This window comes from Diplodia seriata (assembly GCF_021436955.1).
Source record: "Diplodia seriata strain FDS-637 chromosome Unknown scaffold_6, whole genome shotgun sequence".
NCBI classification, from domain to species: domain Eukaryota; kingdom Fungi; phylum Ascomycota; class Dothideomycetes; order Botryosphaeriales; family Botryosphaeriaceae; genus Diplodia; species Diplodia seriata.
Genome location: NW_027117313.1, coordinates 2,295,448 through 2,309,846, shown reverse-complemented (window position 1 = coordinate 2,309,846; position 14,399 = coordinate 2,295,448). Strand labels below are relative to the sequence as shown.

Sequence of the window (14,399 nt, the reverse complement as noted above, 5' to 3'; positions counted from 1 at the left end):
CTTTAGTTTGCCTTTCTGGCCTCTGGCGATTGGAGAAAGAGTAGGAGAGTTTCGGATCTGCGGTTGACCGGTCAGGAAAGCGACCTCGATGAGGTATGCACTAGGATGAATCGAAATGTAAACCTTTTTTCTTTCTCATGTTTTGAACCTTTTAGATCGAGAATGGGTTGAAGCTGGAAGATTAAGCATCACCACACTAATTCCGAAAAAAGGTAGACCCAAACAACGGGATAACTTAGAGAGGAAGGGAGAAAGTCACCGTCTGGGGATTTACCAAGGAACCAACCTCCAGCCGCTCCCGATGGTATACCGGAAGGGTGCTCTAACGGTGATGATGGAGAATGATAATTAGGCTATTTATGTAGTAGTGGGGAGGTTACTGCACTGAGGAACGTGAAGATACGAGCGAAGCATGTGATATATGCATGTGAACGTGGGGGTGAACGTGCGGGTGAGGCCGCCGGGCCGGGCCTAGACGCCGTCACTATCGCACCCTAATCGCCGTTGATATGCACTACACATGTGAAGAAGAGGCTGTAACGATAGCAACGAGCATGTGTAGGTAATCTAGCATGAGTGAGTCAACTTCTCTATGAAGCCACTCAAGATAGCATTCCCGAATCGCGCAAATCAAGCCAGATATCCAACTTACCCACATATTCACCTCATGGCAACGCTGCCCCAGAATCTTTCAATCCAAGCATTTTTCTCGCGCTCCACATCACCAGCCTTCACCAAGTCATCCAAAATTCGCCAATCAAACACCCCTGTCAACCCATTCCTAGATCTCCTTTCACCATCCAACGCGCCAACAACCCCTTCCACCCCCATCACAACTCCCTCACACTCCTTCGCTCTCGTCGGCTCGACCAATGCGATCCTGTCATACCCTTCGTATGCTTGACTCTCAGCGACGGTGCTGCCTTGACTATGGTACTGCAATGGCGAACCTTCTCCGCGGCGCCAGTGCTCAAGGTCATCGATGATGATGGGGGCATGAGGAGTGTAGTGCTCTTTCAGGGTTCGATGGAGCGGGTGATGGCGTTGTTGGAGGGAGGGCGCGAGATATATGACGGTTTGGGTGAGGTCGTAAGGTATGGGAAGGAGAAGGGGTGAGTTGGCGTTGATAGTAGTAGTAGTCTTATGGTTGCAGGTGGACGACATTGGTTCGGCGGCAGGGGTCGTGGCAGTAATGCTGCGGCTGTTGTTTGCTTCGCTGATGAGCATTGATGGAGGAAGGCGAGGGCGCGCGTAGACAGCGGAGCGCCACTTTGGCAACTTGCGCGGGGTAGAGCCTATGTCAAAGTCGTCGATGGAGCCAGTGGCGGGGCGTTTCAGTCCTTTCCCAGGAGTTCCTGTTGTGATGCTCGGGCCTGTGGTAAGCCGTCTGTTGGTCCTTGTTGCATCTGATTGGGACGGGATATTTTCTTTGTTGCTAGGGACTGGTGGTGTTGCTACAATTGGCGGTGAAGATGATGGAGGGCTTGCAGGAAGTGTTGATAAGGCTATAGCCACGACTTCTCGCTCGGGAGCGCGGTCATTTAGTGAAGATGTGGGAGGTGTTGGCATAGAATGGCCGTCAAACATGGGGATTGGCGGGAGCATAAATGCTGAAGCATAAATAGAATCTGTCCGTGAAGGGAGCCGTTCTTCAGGCTCCCTACTCGCCTCTGTAGACGTAGTCATCTTCAGTGCGCGTTGTCTGACAATGATGTCTTGGGCATCCTTCTGCTGCTGTAGGGGGGTCTTGACTGTCGCGTTCTTCACCGCGGCATTGCGGGAACGTGCAGAGGCAACGCTGGAACGAGCATCCATGATGTCGCTGGGAGGATCTACGCGCGGCCGCGCAACTCTTCGCAAGGTTTCGTGTCTGTTGGAGAAGTCCTCCATCGATTTCTGTCCCCCCAATCCATTACTTTGTTGGTGCAAGCTAATGGCTTCTCGCCGTTCATAGAATGATAGTTGCTCTTCAGGTGCATCTTCATTTACCAAAGTGCCCTCATTGCTGTCGCATCCCCCGGTAAGGGATTCCACAGGCGATTCGTGCACGAGATTCTGGGGCAGATATGGCTGCGACTGTGTCCGACGCGTGGTGTTTGGGCCACCTCGGCGCGGTGAACCCTCAGTATCTGCTTGTGGTTGTGGCCTTTTCCCAGAATTGAAGCCTATCGGGGCAGTAGTAACCGCAAATGGCGCAGCAGGCTTTCGCTTCGGTGGCGAAATTGCGGGCAATGTCTGCGGGGCAGGTTGTCTGGCTGCGTCGGGAGAAGTAACAATAGTCTCAGTCCACTGCGTCGACTGCTGAGACACGGGCGTGGCTTCTTTTGCGAAGTCGACAGCAACCATGGGACGTACTGCCGTGCTTCTAGCCTTGATCAACGCTGTCGCGGGGCTTGGTGTTTTGATAGATGCCGTACTCGAAGCAGTGCCGGAGGTATAAGTACGATCAACATCTTTGAGAGTCGCTAGCGGAGTGGTAGAAGTTCCCCCTGACTGAGGGGTAGAAGTAGTTTGCCTTGAGCGAAGGCTGCTAATATCTTGCGATCGACTCAACTTTGACATGAAATACTGAACCTTGTTTCGTATATCCTGTGACTCGTCGTCCGGGGGAGCTTCTCTTGCTTCGCGGGCGATTTGAGCAAGACCCTGCATGGTGATACAATCTTCCCATGAACGGTCCGTGTGGGTTCTGAGGACGCGCGGATGCCGTAACATGTGGAAATCTTCGTTCGGCGGCTTTTCGAAGCTACTACCAAGGACCTCAACCACCAGGGGTTCTGTGAACACCACGGATGGACGAGGATGTCTGCCGAATTGAATTGAAAATCGTTGGTCCATTTCGTCTTCGTCGTAATCCTCGCAATGAAACTGACCAATTTGGTTCAGATACTCGAGCTCTTTCGGTGGAATGCAGTGCGTTGCTGTAATGATTGCGACGATTCTGAACTTGGGCCTTGCTTGGTATGAGTTGTTATCGTCCACCAGACACCCAAGATAGAAATTCGTGAACTTCAGATTTCTCTGTCGGGACTTCTGTGCTTCGTGCACATCATAGCTGGCTGCTACTACTGCAAAGTCCGCCTGGTCTCTAGCACCACCCATATCAGTCATATAGTCCTGCTTGAGCTTGATAAACCCTCTGCACCAACTGCCAGTCTCGTCGCTGACAAGTGAAAAGTACGGGCTGTCCGGCTTTAAGATCAGACCCTCACAGCGGTAATACAAAGCGGCAGAGAATTGGTAAAGCAAACTCTTCTTTGCCTTAGGCTCTGAGAAGTCCAGAGGCTTCCACTCGACGGTTTTCGCCCTGCCTTCGATCTTGGTGACGACTTGTGAGAGCCGTTTCCGTCGCCTTGAATGAGGCAGTGCCATGGTTATCTCATCGTCCAAAAGAAGAATATCAAAGTAAAATATCATGAGATTCTCATATGGATGTGGCTGAGAGTCTTTGTCGGTGCCAAGAAAAGAGCCGGACCTTGAGACATGCTTCCTGATCTTGTCAAAATCCATGACTGCTTTCTCGAGCTGGTTGAACACGACCATCTCTCCGAGAAGGATGCACTTGGAGTTGAACTGACACTCAGCAGTGCCAATCCTCAGACTGTTGCTGATTGCGGGAAGGAGGTTGATGCGGTCCCTGGTGGCGTCTTTGCCATTCTTGGAAAATATCTGAATTGGATTTTGCTTGTCCAGATCCACATGAGTCTCACAGAACTCTCCGTCGTACTTGCGTTCAATGACCCAGGTCGCATCGCCAGCCATCTGGAAGCAGTTCTTCATTGATCGGGCCTTGTACCAAGCAGGCCTGCCGATTTTGGTGCCGACCTTGGGTTTGAGATGCTGGGCTGCTTGTTCAAGCATGAGCTTCTGCGATAAAGGATCCGGTTTGGCATGGTAAAGAGCTAGCGGTCCTTTGAGCAGCATCATGGCAGCAGTATAGTCGTTTTGGAACTTCAGTAAGGACGGTAGCATGAAATGAAACTCGCTGAGCACGAGATTCTCGTCCAAGACTGCGCGGCCATAGTCTTTGAGGAATAAGCGGACGAACCACTTCTTGTCCCGTGAATGGATGCGCAGTAAGATGTCGGCAAGAATGTCCTGCGGGACATTTGCCGAGACGTGCTTTTGCACAGCTGGGCTGGAGAATCGAACTTGTGACGCAATATCGTGAAGTCCGCAATCGACTTTCTCGACTGTCAAGATGTCGCCCCTGGGTAACGGCTCGCTATCGTGGATCCTGTCAATCCTTTCAAGGCATTCGCCAAGGTCTCCTCGGCCCGGCAGCCTCCAGGTGCCCAGCTCCTTCACCTTCTCGGTCCTGAAATGAAGACAGCGCGCGACAAGCTTCTCCAGCCTGTTTGCTTTGATACTATAGACACGATCGGTGCGGGTGTGGGGGAACAGGGTAGAGAGGAGGGCGGCGCCATCGGTATTGGGGTGATCAATGTCCTTCCGATGGCGTCGAAACCAGCGTTCAATGGTGGTTCGCAGGAGAGAACGCTTGCGGTCGGGGAGGTAAGGCGGGTCGCGACATTCGATGTCCTCGATGGCCTGGAGCAGATCGCAGATCCAAGTGAATCGGAAAGGCATTATGAAGCAAGCAATGGGTATCCAAAATTAAGAAGTTCAAAGAAATGGTGAAGTCAGAAATGGGGTATCGGGCAAGTAGAGGCGGAAAGGTGCTATGGCGGTCGTGACGGCCTATACAGCGTAGACATCGGGTATTGAGGCGTGGGATGTGGTGGTGAGGACAGCGAGGTGAATTGCGCGGGTCGACACGAAGCGAGAGAGCGGGTGGACGCGAAGCGAGAGAGCGGGGCAGGTGAAAAGACGCGTCTTCTTTGTCGGGCAACGACCGCGCGGTCATGTGCGGGAAATGAGGGCGCTCGGACAATGAAATCGACGTCACTTCTTGTACCACCTTCTAGAAGCAATTCTGCCACTTCCTTTTCCCAGTCTGACCTTTGTAGCTTGATGGTTCGATGGGGCCCGGTCTCTCACCTCCCGTTCCGCTGCTACTCACCACAAATGATCGAGAGAATTGCATGTTTCGCAGTTGCAGGCAATGCCAGACTCCGTCAGCGGACCAGGAGGGGAGCCGAGGCTTGCCTCGTTACTTGACCATATGCAACAGAAGGGATGGATCGCGGCCTCAGCCGTTCCTGCCCGTTAAATACAGGGCGCTCCCACCCCGCTTTCGCCTGCCGCTTGCATCCTCGCCCACTTCCACCAGCGACGACAACAGCAGTTGCTGACCGCAACCATGTCCGGCTCCTTCAAGGATCGGAATATGGACCTCATCACACGAGGCTCCTACAAATCCACGCCGGGCGGCACCGCCATCTTTATCGGCCTCCGTGCACTAGACCCTCTCCTCCAATACGGCATCCTCGCCCACGGCCTAAGCGCCAACCTCCTCGATGCAGTCGGCCTCGGCGCACGCCCGCCCCCACTGCTGTCGCTGCGCACCGGCGTGCACCTGATCGACGTGCTCGACCTCAGCGCCCCGCGCCTGGCCCTGCTCGCAATGGCCGTCGGCTCCTCGCTCAAGCAGATCCATTGGCTGACCTTCCTCTCGCGCGAAGAATTCCCCGCCAAAGCCGCCCTCACCGTTGGCGTCTTCAACACTGTTGTCAACAGCATCAACACGCTCGCCTTCTGCTCCAGCCTCCTCACCACCGCCTCCCCGCCCCACGACATCAGCGAAAGCAGCCTCGCGCCCGTCGCCGTCGCTGGCTCCGTCCTCTACGTCGTCGGCCTCGCGATAGAGTGGATCTCCGAGATCCAGCGCGCGCGCTTCAAGGCCGACCCGGCCAACGAGGGCAAGCCGTACTCCGGCGGCTTGTGGCGGCTGGCCCGCCACATCAATTACGGCGGTTACTCGCTCTGGCGTGCAGGCTTTGCGATGACCGGCGGTGGCTGGGTCATGGGCTCGATTTTCGGCGGCTTCTACATGTGGGATTTTGCCACGAGGGCGATCCCGGTGCTGGATAGCTACTGTTCGAGGAGAGTGAGTGATTTCCCGCTTTCTTGTGACTATGATCACTTCTTGATCGTCGTTGTTCTTCGTTTGTCACTGGTTGCCACTGACGCGGTATGCAGTATGGCGAGGATTGGAAGAAGTTCAAGGAGCAGACACCGTATCGCCTGCTGCCCTTTATATACTAACGCAGAAGTCGAGCGTGCTACAGCTCATTGCCGATCTCGCTGGCTCGAAGGTGAGGAGAACATGACGAAATTGTAAGTCCATGTATGATTTGCTGTAGTTCGATGCTTGACTTGGTAAAGATATAAACTCCATCCATTTGTAGGGTTGACGTTTGATATACATAAGTTGGTTCTTGTGCAATGAGGCAGAGAATGGCAGCAGAAATCAGATAACGATAACAATGTATCCAACAACATGAAAGCACGACGAGTCTTTGAACAGCGGTGTCTTGGAATCTCTGGCACTGAAAAGCCAGGAGACAGAAGGTAGTAGATGAAATAGCACCCGGTAAAGGTTGTATCAACGTTCTGCAGGGACTGTGTTACTTCGGCAATATGCATGTTGCGATGCAGCCAGTTAGCCTACCCGTGACTTGCCCGCCCTGATCCCTCCCTGAGCCGTTTTCCAATCAAGAAAGTTAATATGCTCCTCAGCAGAGGAAAAGGTAAAGAGCATCTCATATTACACATTTCAATATCGAAGGCGGTGCACATATTGAAGGATGATCAAATCTCGAAAATCTAATACTTCCCTCATTTTCCCCATCACACGTCGAAAGCAGGCGAGACAAGCATCAGCACCGTGACCACAGGCGTAGCCGTGTCAACACCACCGATTGGTACGCTAGATGATTTCCAAAGAAAAGGCCGCATGCCCCGCGCGTAATCTTCCGCCCCGACTCCCGCTTGTCCACGACCCAACTAGCAAAAGTCTTCTCGCTCAATCAAGCAAACGGAGCGTGAAGGGACATGGGCAACAGTAGTAGAAACAAAAAATAGAAACAGAAGTAGTAAAAACAAGGTGGACTGCCAATAGCGCTAACCGCGAACCGCGCTTTCATACCCGGAAATTTATGTCGCAACCAACAACGGCCAGTTCTCGTGGCCCCTCATCATCATGACGCAACACAACTCCATCACATCACACTGTTACCCCTACATGTCGCAAAATCCGCAATTCATGTTCGGCAATCCCCGTGATCCCTTCCAAATTAGGTACCTCCGCCGACTTTCCCCGAGGAGAAGGGGGAAAGAACAATCGAGCCAGAAATAATACCGCACTCCCCTCACACTCATCATCATCATATATCACTGCATTCGGAAAAGGACAACGAAAATAGCGGCAAAGTATGGATTGTTGAATTGCGCGGTCTCAGTCCGGTACCACCCTGAATCCCTTCATTTCTTTCTGCTATCCCACAAAAAAAGCAATAGGGGGAGCCGCAAAGTTGAATCTATAATCCCATTTACGGGAAGCCTTCATCCCTGAGCTAACCACTGGTCGCTTCCGGGAAAGTAAAGGTGAAGAGAAAGAGAAAATAGCCAGCCATATGCAGCATGAGAAGCTTGGCTCGGCTTTGAAGAAGAAAGATATTGAAAGATAAGGTCTTGTGAACAATCCCGTGCTGGCAGGAAAGAACGACAAACCAAAGACTGACATGAAGAGTAGTAGAAGTCGACGCCCGTACCTGATGGGCATCTTTTGATCGTGAAGTCATAAATCTCGTTTCCCTTTTGTGTGTATCATCATTCACAGCACATAACCAAAAAAACGCCTGAATGTGACGGTCATACAGCTCACAGAGCCATGATGATCAGAGCAGTGAGGCCGCCCAGCGCCATGATGACCTTCGAGCCTTGGCCTCCAGCAGAGGCTGGTGCACTGGACCGCTTCGCGTGGGTAAAGGGTGCCACCATCTTGTGGTTCTCCTTGACTTCAGCTGCGTAAGCATGCGAAGACGCTTCAGCATGGGGAATGTCAACAGCATCGTGAGAACCATCCATTCCAGTGCCGTTCCAGTGGCCGGGGCCGCTTGGATATAACGTAGCGTACGCAGAAGCGACTACGGTAGTTTGAACGGCACTGGTCAGGGTGCTCGTGCCAGTTGTCCGGAGTGACTCAGGGCAGTTGGTGACGCCAGACGGGCAACCAGTGATTGTCGTGGTCTGTGTATACCAGACAGTTGAGGTTGAGCGGATGGTAGTCGTCGCCTTGGTTGTCGAGTCACTCGCAGCGATTTCCGCCAAAATGCTGACAGCAGTCGAACTTGGAGATTGGGCGGTAGCCTTGCTGCTACTATGTCCAGAAGTGACGGTATAGTAGATGGTAGATCCGGGGACCGTGGACGTAACCGTGACACAATCCTCCGATTCGCTAACCGACTGCTCGCTCCTAGTCGTCGTAGGGCCACCACTACCATTGGATTCCGCGCTTACGTCGGTACCAGAGTCGCTGCCGTCGTCTGTCGGAATAGCAGCAGACGCAGAAGATGAAGCAGTAGCGGCAATTGACGAATTGCTGAAAGGCGCAGACGAGCTGAGCAAAGTCGCAGCTGGCGTAGATCCTGGCTCATTGCTCGCCGTGGCTTCTGAGTGAACAGTCTTAGACGTCTCAAAGATTGAGTAAGAGGGAGACGTCTCGACGGATAAGGAAGCGGTCTCAACAGGAGCGGGGTCCTCAGAGGTGGCCTTAGGCTCGGCGACAGTGGAGGAGTACTCGGAGGTGACCGCAGGATCAGCAGAAGCGGAGTACACGGAAGTGGCCTCGGTTTCCTTTGAGACGGATGCCTCGGATACAGGCTCCGCCTCAGCAGAGGAAGTAGCAGTCGCGAGGGTCGAAGAAGACTCGCTGGAAGTGAGGACAGGAACACTGGTGGAAGAGGCCACGTAGTTGACGGTCGTTGCCTCACCGTCCATCAGGGACTTCAAGGTAGCCAAGCCACCATAGGGAGCCTCCCAGGAGAAGAACATCTGACCGTTCCTACATGAGCGTGTTAGCGAAAAGCTTGGTTGGACAAAGTGAAGTGAGGCATCTACCAGATGTGCGCGCAATTGGAGGCATCAACCTGCGTGACCTTGACCTGCAGGTGACCGGTGGTGGCGCCGCCAATCTCCTGGCCAGCGCCCACGCTCATGTCGAGTAGACCGTCGGTGCGGGAGCACTGGTCCATGGCCAGGAGGTACTTGCAGCCCTTGGAGCCGCAGACATTGAAGCAGGCGCCGCAGGTGGACTTGTCAATGGCGCAGTAGGAAGTGATGCTGTTGAGATCGAGGCTGTCGTAGCTCATCTCGCACCACGGAGGGTTGTACTTGGCTCTGCCGTCGGCAAGCGAAGGGTAGTCGTGCAGCGTGGCATCGGTCTCGAAGTTGAGCTGGGCCAGAGCAGTGCCGGCGCCGGCCAGCAGGAGCAGACCGCGGAAGGAAGGCATGATCAAGAGTGTCAAGTGAGGGAGCGTTCCTGGAACTTGGAAATTGAAGGCAGTGAATGAAAGGAAGAGAGGACAATTGGGTGCCAGCCTCTGTTGAGGAAGTGGGTGCGCTGCTTGCAGCGGGCAGTGGTTGGAAGGAACGGCTAGAAGCACTGGGCTTCTCAAGGAGTGACAGCAACGTCAACAACGTCAGGGAGACTTGACGCGCGGTGGAAGGAGCCAGGAACGGTTGCGGATGTCAGCAAAGGAAAGAGCAGTCTAGTTATAGCAGCGGGGCTGGCGACCGTGGTAGGCACTCCATCCACGTGGAGCCCCCCGGCAAGCCCGGCGCCGTCCCATGAAAAACCATCACCTCGCAGCGCATTGGCGAGCCAACCGGCATCGAGGCCGGTGGTGGTGTTGGCCGCCGAGTGGGGGCCTGTAGGGCGGATGCAGGCACGGCGGTGCTGTGCCGCCCAGGCGCTTGCAAACCAGCGCTCCGCTCGCTCAGCTTATCCGACGGCCCAGCCAGTAAATCCCGCCTGCTGCCGTCCAGCCGCCCGCCCAGCTGCAAGGTACCATCTCAGCCCGCCGCCAACGCTCGCCCCGACTGGCCCGCTGAAGAATCGATCCCTGCAAACCGCCCCTCAGTGGCGAGTCCAACGCCGCTTGCGCCGCACTCACCCACTCACCCACTGCCACCCCGGCCCACGCCTTCCTGAAAAATCTGTCAACAAGGCCGGCATCCTTGGCCAGCCCGCTTTCCGCATGACGGCGCGATTCCTCGTTGGTGGCTTGACAGACCATCTCTAGCTTCACTGGCAGAAAACGTGGCCCAACGGCCAGCACGGAGGGAAATCCTTCCTATTGTCTCATAATAGAACGGCCTGGCCATGAGGGAAACGCATCATGCATCTATAGCTTGCTCTTGCCAACCCCCCAGACCTCGGCGGTCGGATTGCGCTCACTCTGCGCCGGCTTGCCCTCTCGCCCAGATTGCTGTACCTGGGCCGGCTCCCTTGGCACCTGGCCCTCTGCCACGTACAGCGATGACGCCTTGCTGATCGTGTCAACAGCCTCGCGCTCAATGCGGCCGACCAGCTCAGCACAGCTGGGGATGTCGTGGATCAGCCCAATAACTTGGCCCGCCGTCCAGACCTGCAAGAAAAGTAAAAACGAGATTAGCATCTGCGACAAAAAGAGGGGCGCCGAGCACGCATGAGCTGCATGCAAGAGCTGAGCTCGAACTTACTCCGAAATCCTTGTCGCCGTTAAGGAAGACCTGCCTACCCCGCTTGCCCGAGACATACGGACCAATCTCCTCAAACTTGCCCTCCTTGCTTTCCTTTTCGATCTTGACGGCCTCGTTCGCGACCTTGTTCTTGAACAGGCGCGTGGTGTTCGTCCATCGCCTCATCACCAGCTGAGTATCCGTCTCCTGCGCATTCACGATGGCCTCCTTGATGTTGTTGTGGATTGGCGCCTCGATGGTGCACATGAAGCGGGTGCCCATGTTAATGCCTTCAGCCCCCAGCGCCAGGGCGGCGGCCAGGCCCTGACCGTCGGCGAAGCCACCGGATGCGATGAACGGCACCTTGAGTGACTGGCGGGCGCGGCTGAGCAGGATGAAGTTGGTGATGTCGGACTCGCCGACGTGGCCAGCGCACTCGAAGCCATCGATGCTGAGGAAGTCGACGCCGAGGCGGATGGCTGCCTGCGCGTGGCGGATGGTGGTGCACTTGTGCAGAATGGTCACGCCCGCCGCCTTCAGCTGCTTGATCACCGGGCCCGGCGAGTTGCCCGCCGTCTCAACAATGTTGATGCCCTCCTCGATGATGACGCGCGCGTACGCGCCGTAGTCCGGCGGCACCAGCGCCGGCAGCAGCGTCAGGTTCACGCCGAACGGGTTCTTCGTCATGGTCTTGCATCGCCGGATCTCCTTGCGCAGGTCTTCGGGCGTCGGTTGCGTGAGCGCGGTCAACTGTGTTCGGTCGCACAACTCGTCAGCTGCGGCTTTTTAGTTGAAACAACTTCGCTCGGCTTCTCCGCGAGCTGGAAGAGGGAGCGCATACGATTCCGAGGCCGCCGGCGTTGCTGACGGCGCTGGCCAGCTCTGCGTATCCGACCCATTGCATTCCACCCTGCACCACGGGCACTGCTGGCTGTCAGCCTCGATCGCATAGCTCACGGGCACCCGAACGCACCCCTGATTCCCAGCTTGCGCGTGAGAGCGGTGTTGAAAGGCATCCTGGCGGCTGCGCGTCTACGCCCGTAAGGAGGAGGAGCTGTCTGCTTCTAAACAAAGGCAAAGAGTCGCGTCGACGAGATCGAGAAGTGCTTCGACTAAGGCGGGGTGGAGAAGGCGGCGAGGGACGTAAGAGAAATCTAAGAACGATCTAAAATCCACAAGAAAGATGTAGGCAGCAGGATGATTAGTCTACATGGTGTCGCATCCGAGGGAGAACAGGTGTAGGGCTATCGTTCCCCACAAGCGGAGGAACCGAGCGACAGCCGAGGCCGCTGCTCTTTCTGGGGTTCCCGCACGCGCCCCCTTCACATGCGCCGCTCAATGACTCGCGCCGGATGACCCACCACCGCCGTCAACTGCGCGGGGACGGAGGGCAATTGCGTCGTGCGAGCCGGATTTGACGACGCAGGCGTGATCCTCGCCGGGGCAAGTCTGCCGTGAACGATACGAAGAAGTCACCATTTACTGACTATTTCCAGGGTCTTGAAGGAGCAACACTGCATCATTACTACGGACGTAGACAAGCAAGCTAGACCACAAAATGACGAACCCTAGCTAGAACGCTAGAAACACCCGGTGCGCCGTCTTCTCCCTCTTTGCGGGACAAACACCGCCATCTTCCACTCCTATTCGGCCATACCGTACGGATTGTTCCCGCGCTCCACCACGCCTTTCGCCTTGCCCACCCTGTAGTCCCTCCCCTTCAACAAATACACAAGCGCGCCCGGAACCCGAAAGTTGAACAAGGTCCCCACGCCACCCCACTTCGTGCACGGCAAGAGCAGCGCACCGTCGGGGTTTGGCGAAAAGTGCTTGTCGACCAGCTGCTCCAGGCGGTCCTGCAAGCCGGTGCCCTCGCCGGCGGGCGGGTACTGCAAGCGCAGCTCGTGGGCGAGCAAGTCGTTGCGCAGGTTGTGCAGCAGCACGGGCACGGCATCGTACACGTCGGCGGTCCGCTTCCTGCTGTACGCGGCGCAGTCGCCGACGGCGTAGACGCGCGGACCGGCCTGCTCCGCCCGCAGCGTCGACGGGTGCGTCTCGACGTAGCCTGCGGCATCGACCAGTGCCGACGGCAGGAAGGACGTGTTCGGCTTGACCCCCGTGCACGCCACGAACAGGTCCGCCGCCATGGTGGTTTCGTTGCTCAGGTGGCAGCACGCCATCTTCTGCCCCGTCGCCGTCGCCGCCGCCGCAGCCTCCGTCGCCGCGACCATCCGGACGTTGTGCAGCACGTGCACGTTGTTGCGCCGCAGCTTCGCCTCCGCTTCGAGTCCGAACTTGGGTGCCAGTTTCGGCAGCAGCCGGTCGTGTCCGGAGACCAGTGTGATGGCCTTGGGCTTGCGTGCGGGCAGGTCCACTGCTTTGTTGCGGAGCCCCAGAAGGGCGAGCACGGGCTTGGACGGCGTGCCGTTGAAGTAGGCTGCGAGCTGGCCGGCCGTTTCGACGCCCGAGGCTCCGCCGCCGACGATGACGATGCTGTCGGCGTTGCGGAGGCGCTTGTGGAAGTCTTTTAGTGCGGCTAGGGTGTTTTCGTGGGCACCATGGAGGGAGAGGAGCGGCGAGTCTGTGGAGCTCCCGGTCGCGATTATCAACGCATGGTATATCAGAGACTTTGTGCGGCTGTCCTTGGTCTTCGTTGTAATCTTCTCAGTGGTCGTACTGACAATTGGCTCGTGATATCCCGTATCCTCCATATTTGGCTTGACTGGAAGTGTAATGCTCACTTTCCTTTGAGCCGTGTCGATGAGTCCCGCCGTTCCTTGGGCGAAGAGGAATTCCTCTGGCGAGTAATTCTCAAACCCCTTGATGACTGGCGAGAACATCTGGTCGAATGGAACTAACTCCGCCGATACCAACGCCCGAGGAGCGGCGATATTCCAGTAGAGGTGACTAGACGGTGATACCAACACGACCCGGTACTTCGGTGCCCCATCGAACGTTTGAAGGTATGGAAAGACATTTCTGAGAAGATTATGGGCAACCGAAAGACCAGCGAACGACGCACCTAGGACCACGATGTCGAGCGTGTCCTGATGAACCATGTCTGCAACTTGGGGATGACTGCCAAATTAAAAATGGAAAAGGAGAAGAACAAGCAGCACGAGGCTGGTCTTGCTAAATCGACTCAGTGCATGATTTCTGAGACTTATGTGGAGACAAGGACAACGGACCTCGCTACAAAAAGGCAGTATCGAGGCCGCATTAGTCTATCGCCGTGAGCGTTTTGTGAGATGGAGCGCGGCTACTGATAGTTATGTAGGAAGAATCATGGCTGGGAGAAGGTGAAACAAAGGATATTATACGAATGCAGCTGCAGGGGGCCATTGTTTATAGCCAAGCTACGAAAGTGACAAGAAGTTGGCTTGGCGCCTGATTATGCAGGCTCGCGAATGCCAATGAAAGCATACAAAGCGCACGATTGGAAGCGAGGATATGTTGGAAAATTTCTGCGCATAACAAGTACGAAGTGGCCGCCACGGCGTGCCGCTGTCATCTACTGTCGTGAAACCGTGATCCACACTAAGCCTTGCTCGAGCTGATGACTCCGTTACACAGGAAAAAGAAAGAAGAGCTGACACACGGCGCGAACACACATTCAAAAGGCATCCCTGATAAACATGGCGGAGTCTGATAAGCACAACCAAACGAGAAAAAGAAAAAAAAAAGAAGAGTGAAGATTGAAGAAGAATTGTGCAGGGGCGTAAGAGTGGCGATTATCGTTCCTCGCAAGGCACAACTGAACTCGAGCTGTATCA

General features: G+C 55.5%; 5 protein-coding genes across 5 annotated transcripts; 1 reads left to right on the top strand and 4 right to left on the bottom strand.

Moving 5' to 3' along the window:
* Nucleotides 1-1,334: 1,334 nt before the first annotated feature.
* SLS55_006579 (uncharacterized protein) lies at nt 1,335-4,590 on the bottom strand (the record flags this gene model as incomplete). The annotated part of the gene is made up of 2 exons (XM_066778008.1): nt 1,335-1,373; nt 1,516-4,590. 2 exons carry the CDS (start codon nt 4,588-4,590, stop codon nt 1,335-1,337), a joined length of 3,114 nt encoding a protein of 1,037 aa, XP_066632103.1.
* Nucleotides 4,591-5,263: 673 nt separating this feature from the next.
* On the top strand, nt 5,264-6,168 carry SLS55_006578 (uncharacterized protein; the record flags this gene model as incomplete). Its single annotated transcript, XM_066778007.1, has 2 exons — nt 5,264-6,010; nt 6,103-6,168. 2 exons carry the CDS (start codon nt 5,264-5,266, stop codon nt 6,166-6,168), a joined length of 813 nt encoding a protein of 270 aa, XP_066632102.1.
* A 1,617-nt stretch (nt 6,169-7,785) lies between these two features.
* SLS55_006577 (uncharacterized protein) lies at nt 7,786-9,416 on the bottom strand (the record flags this gene model as incomplete). Its single annotated transcript, XM_066778006.1, has 2 exons — nt 7,786-8,968; nt 9,025-9,416. The coding sequence occupies 2 exons, from the start codon at nt 9,414-9,416 to the stop codon at nt 7,786-7,788; spliced, it is 1,575 nt and encodes a 524-aa protein (XP_066632101.1).
* An 894-nt stretch (nt 9,417-10,310) lies between these two features.
* On the bottom strand, nt 10,311-11,525 carry SLS55_006576 (uncharacterized protein; the record flags this gene model as incomplete). Its single annotated transcript, XM_066778005.1, has 3 exons — nt 10,311-10,553; nt 10,648-11,402; nt 11,522-11,525. The coding sequence occupies 3 exons, from the start codon at nt 11,523-11,525 to the stop codon at nt 10,311-10,313; spliced, it is 1,002 nt and encodes a 333-aa protein (XP_066632100.1).
* A 744-nt stretch (nt 11,526-12,269) lies between these two features.
* Nucleotides 12,270-13,685, bottom strand: SLS55_006575 (uncharacterized protein; the record flags this gene model as incomplete). Its single annotated transcript, XM_066778004.1, has 1 exon — nt 12,270-13,685. One exon carries the CDS (start codon nt 13,683-13,685, stop codon nt 12,270-12,272), a length of 1,416 nt encoding a protein of 471 aa, XP_066632099.1.
* Nucleotides 13,686-14,399: the final 714 nt, after the last annotated feature.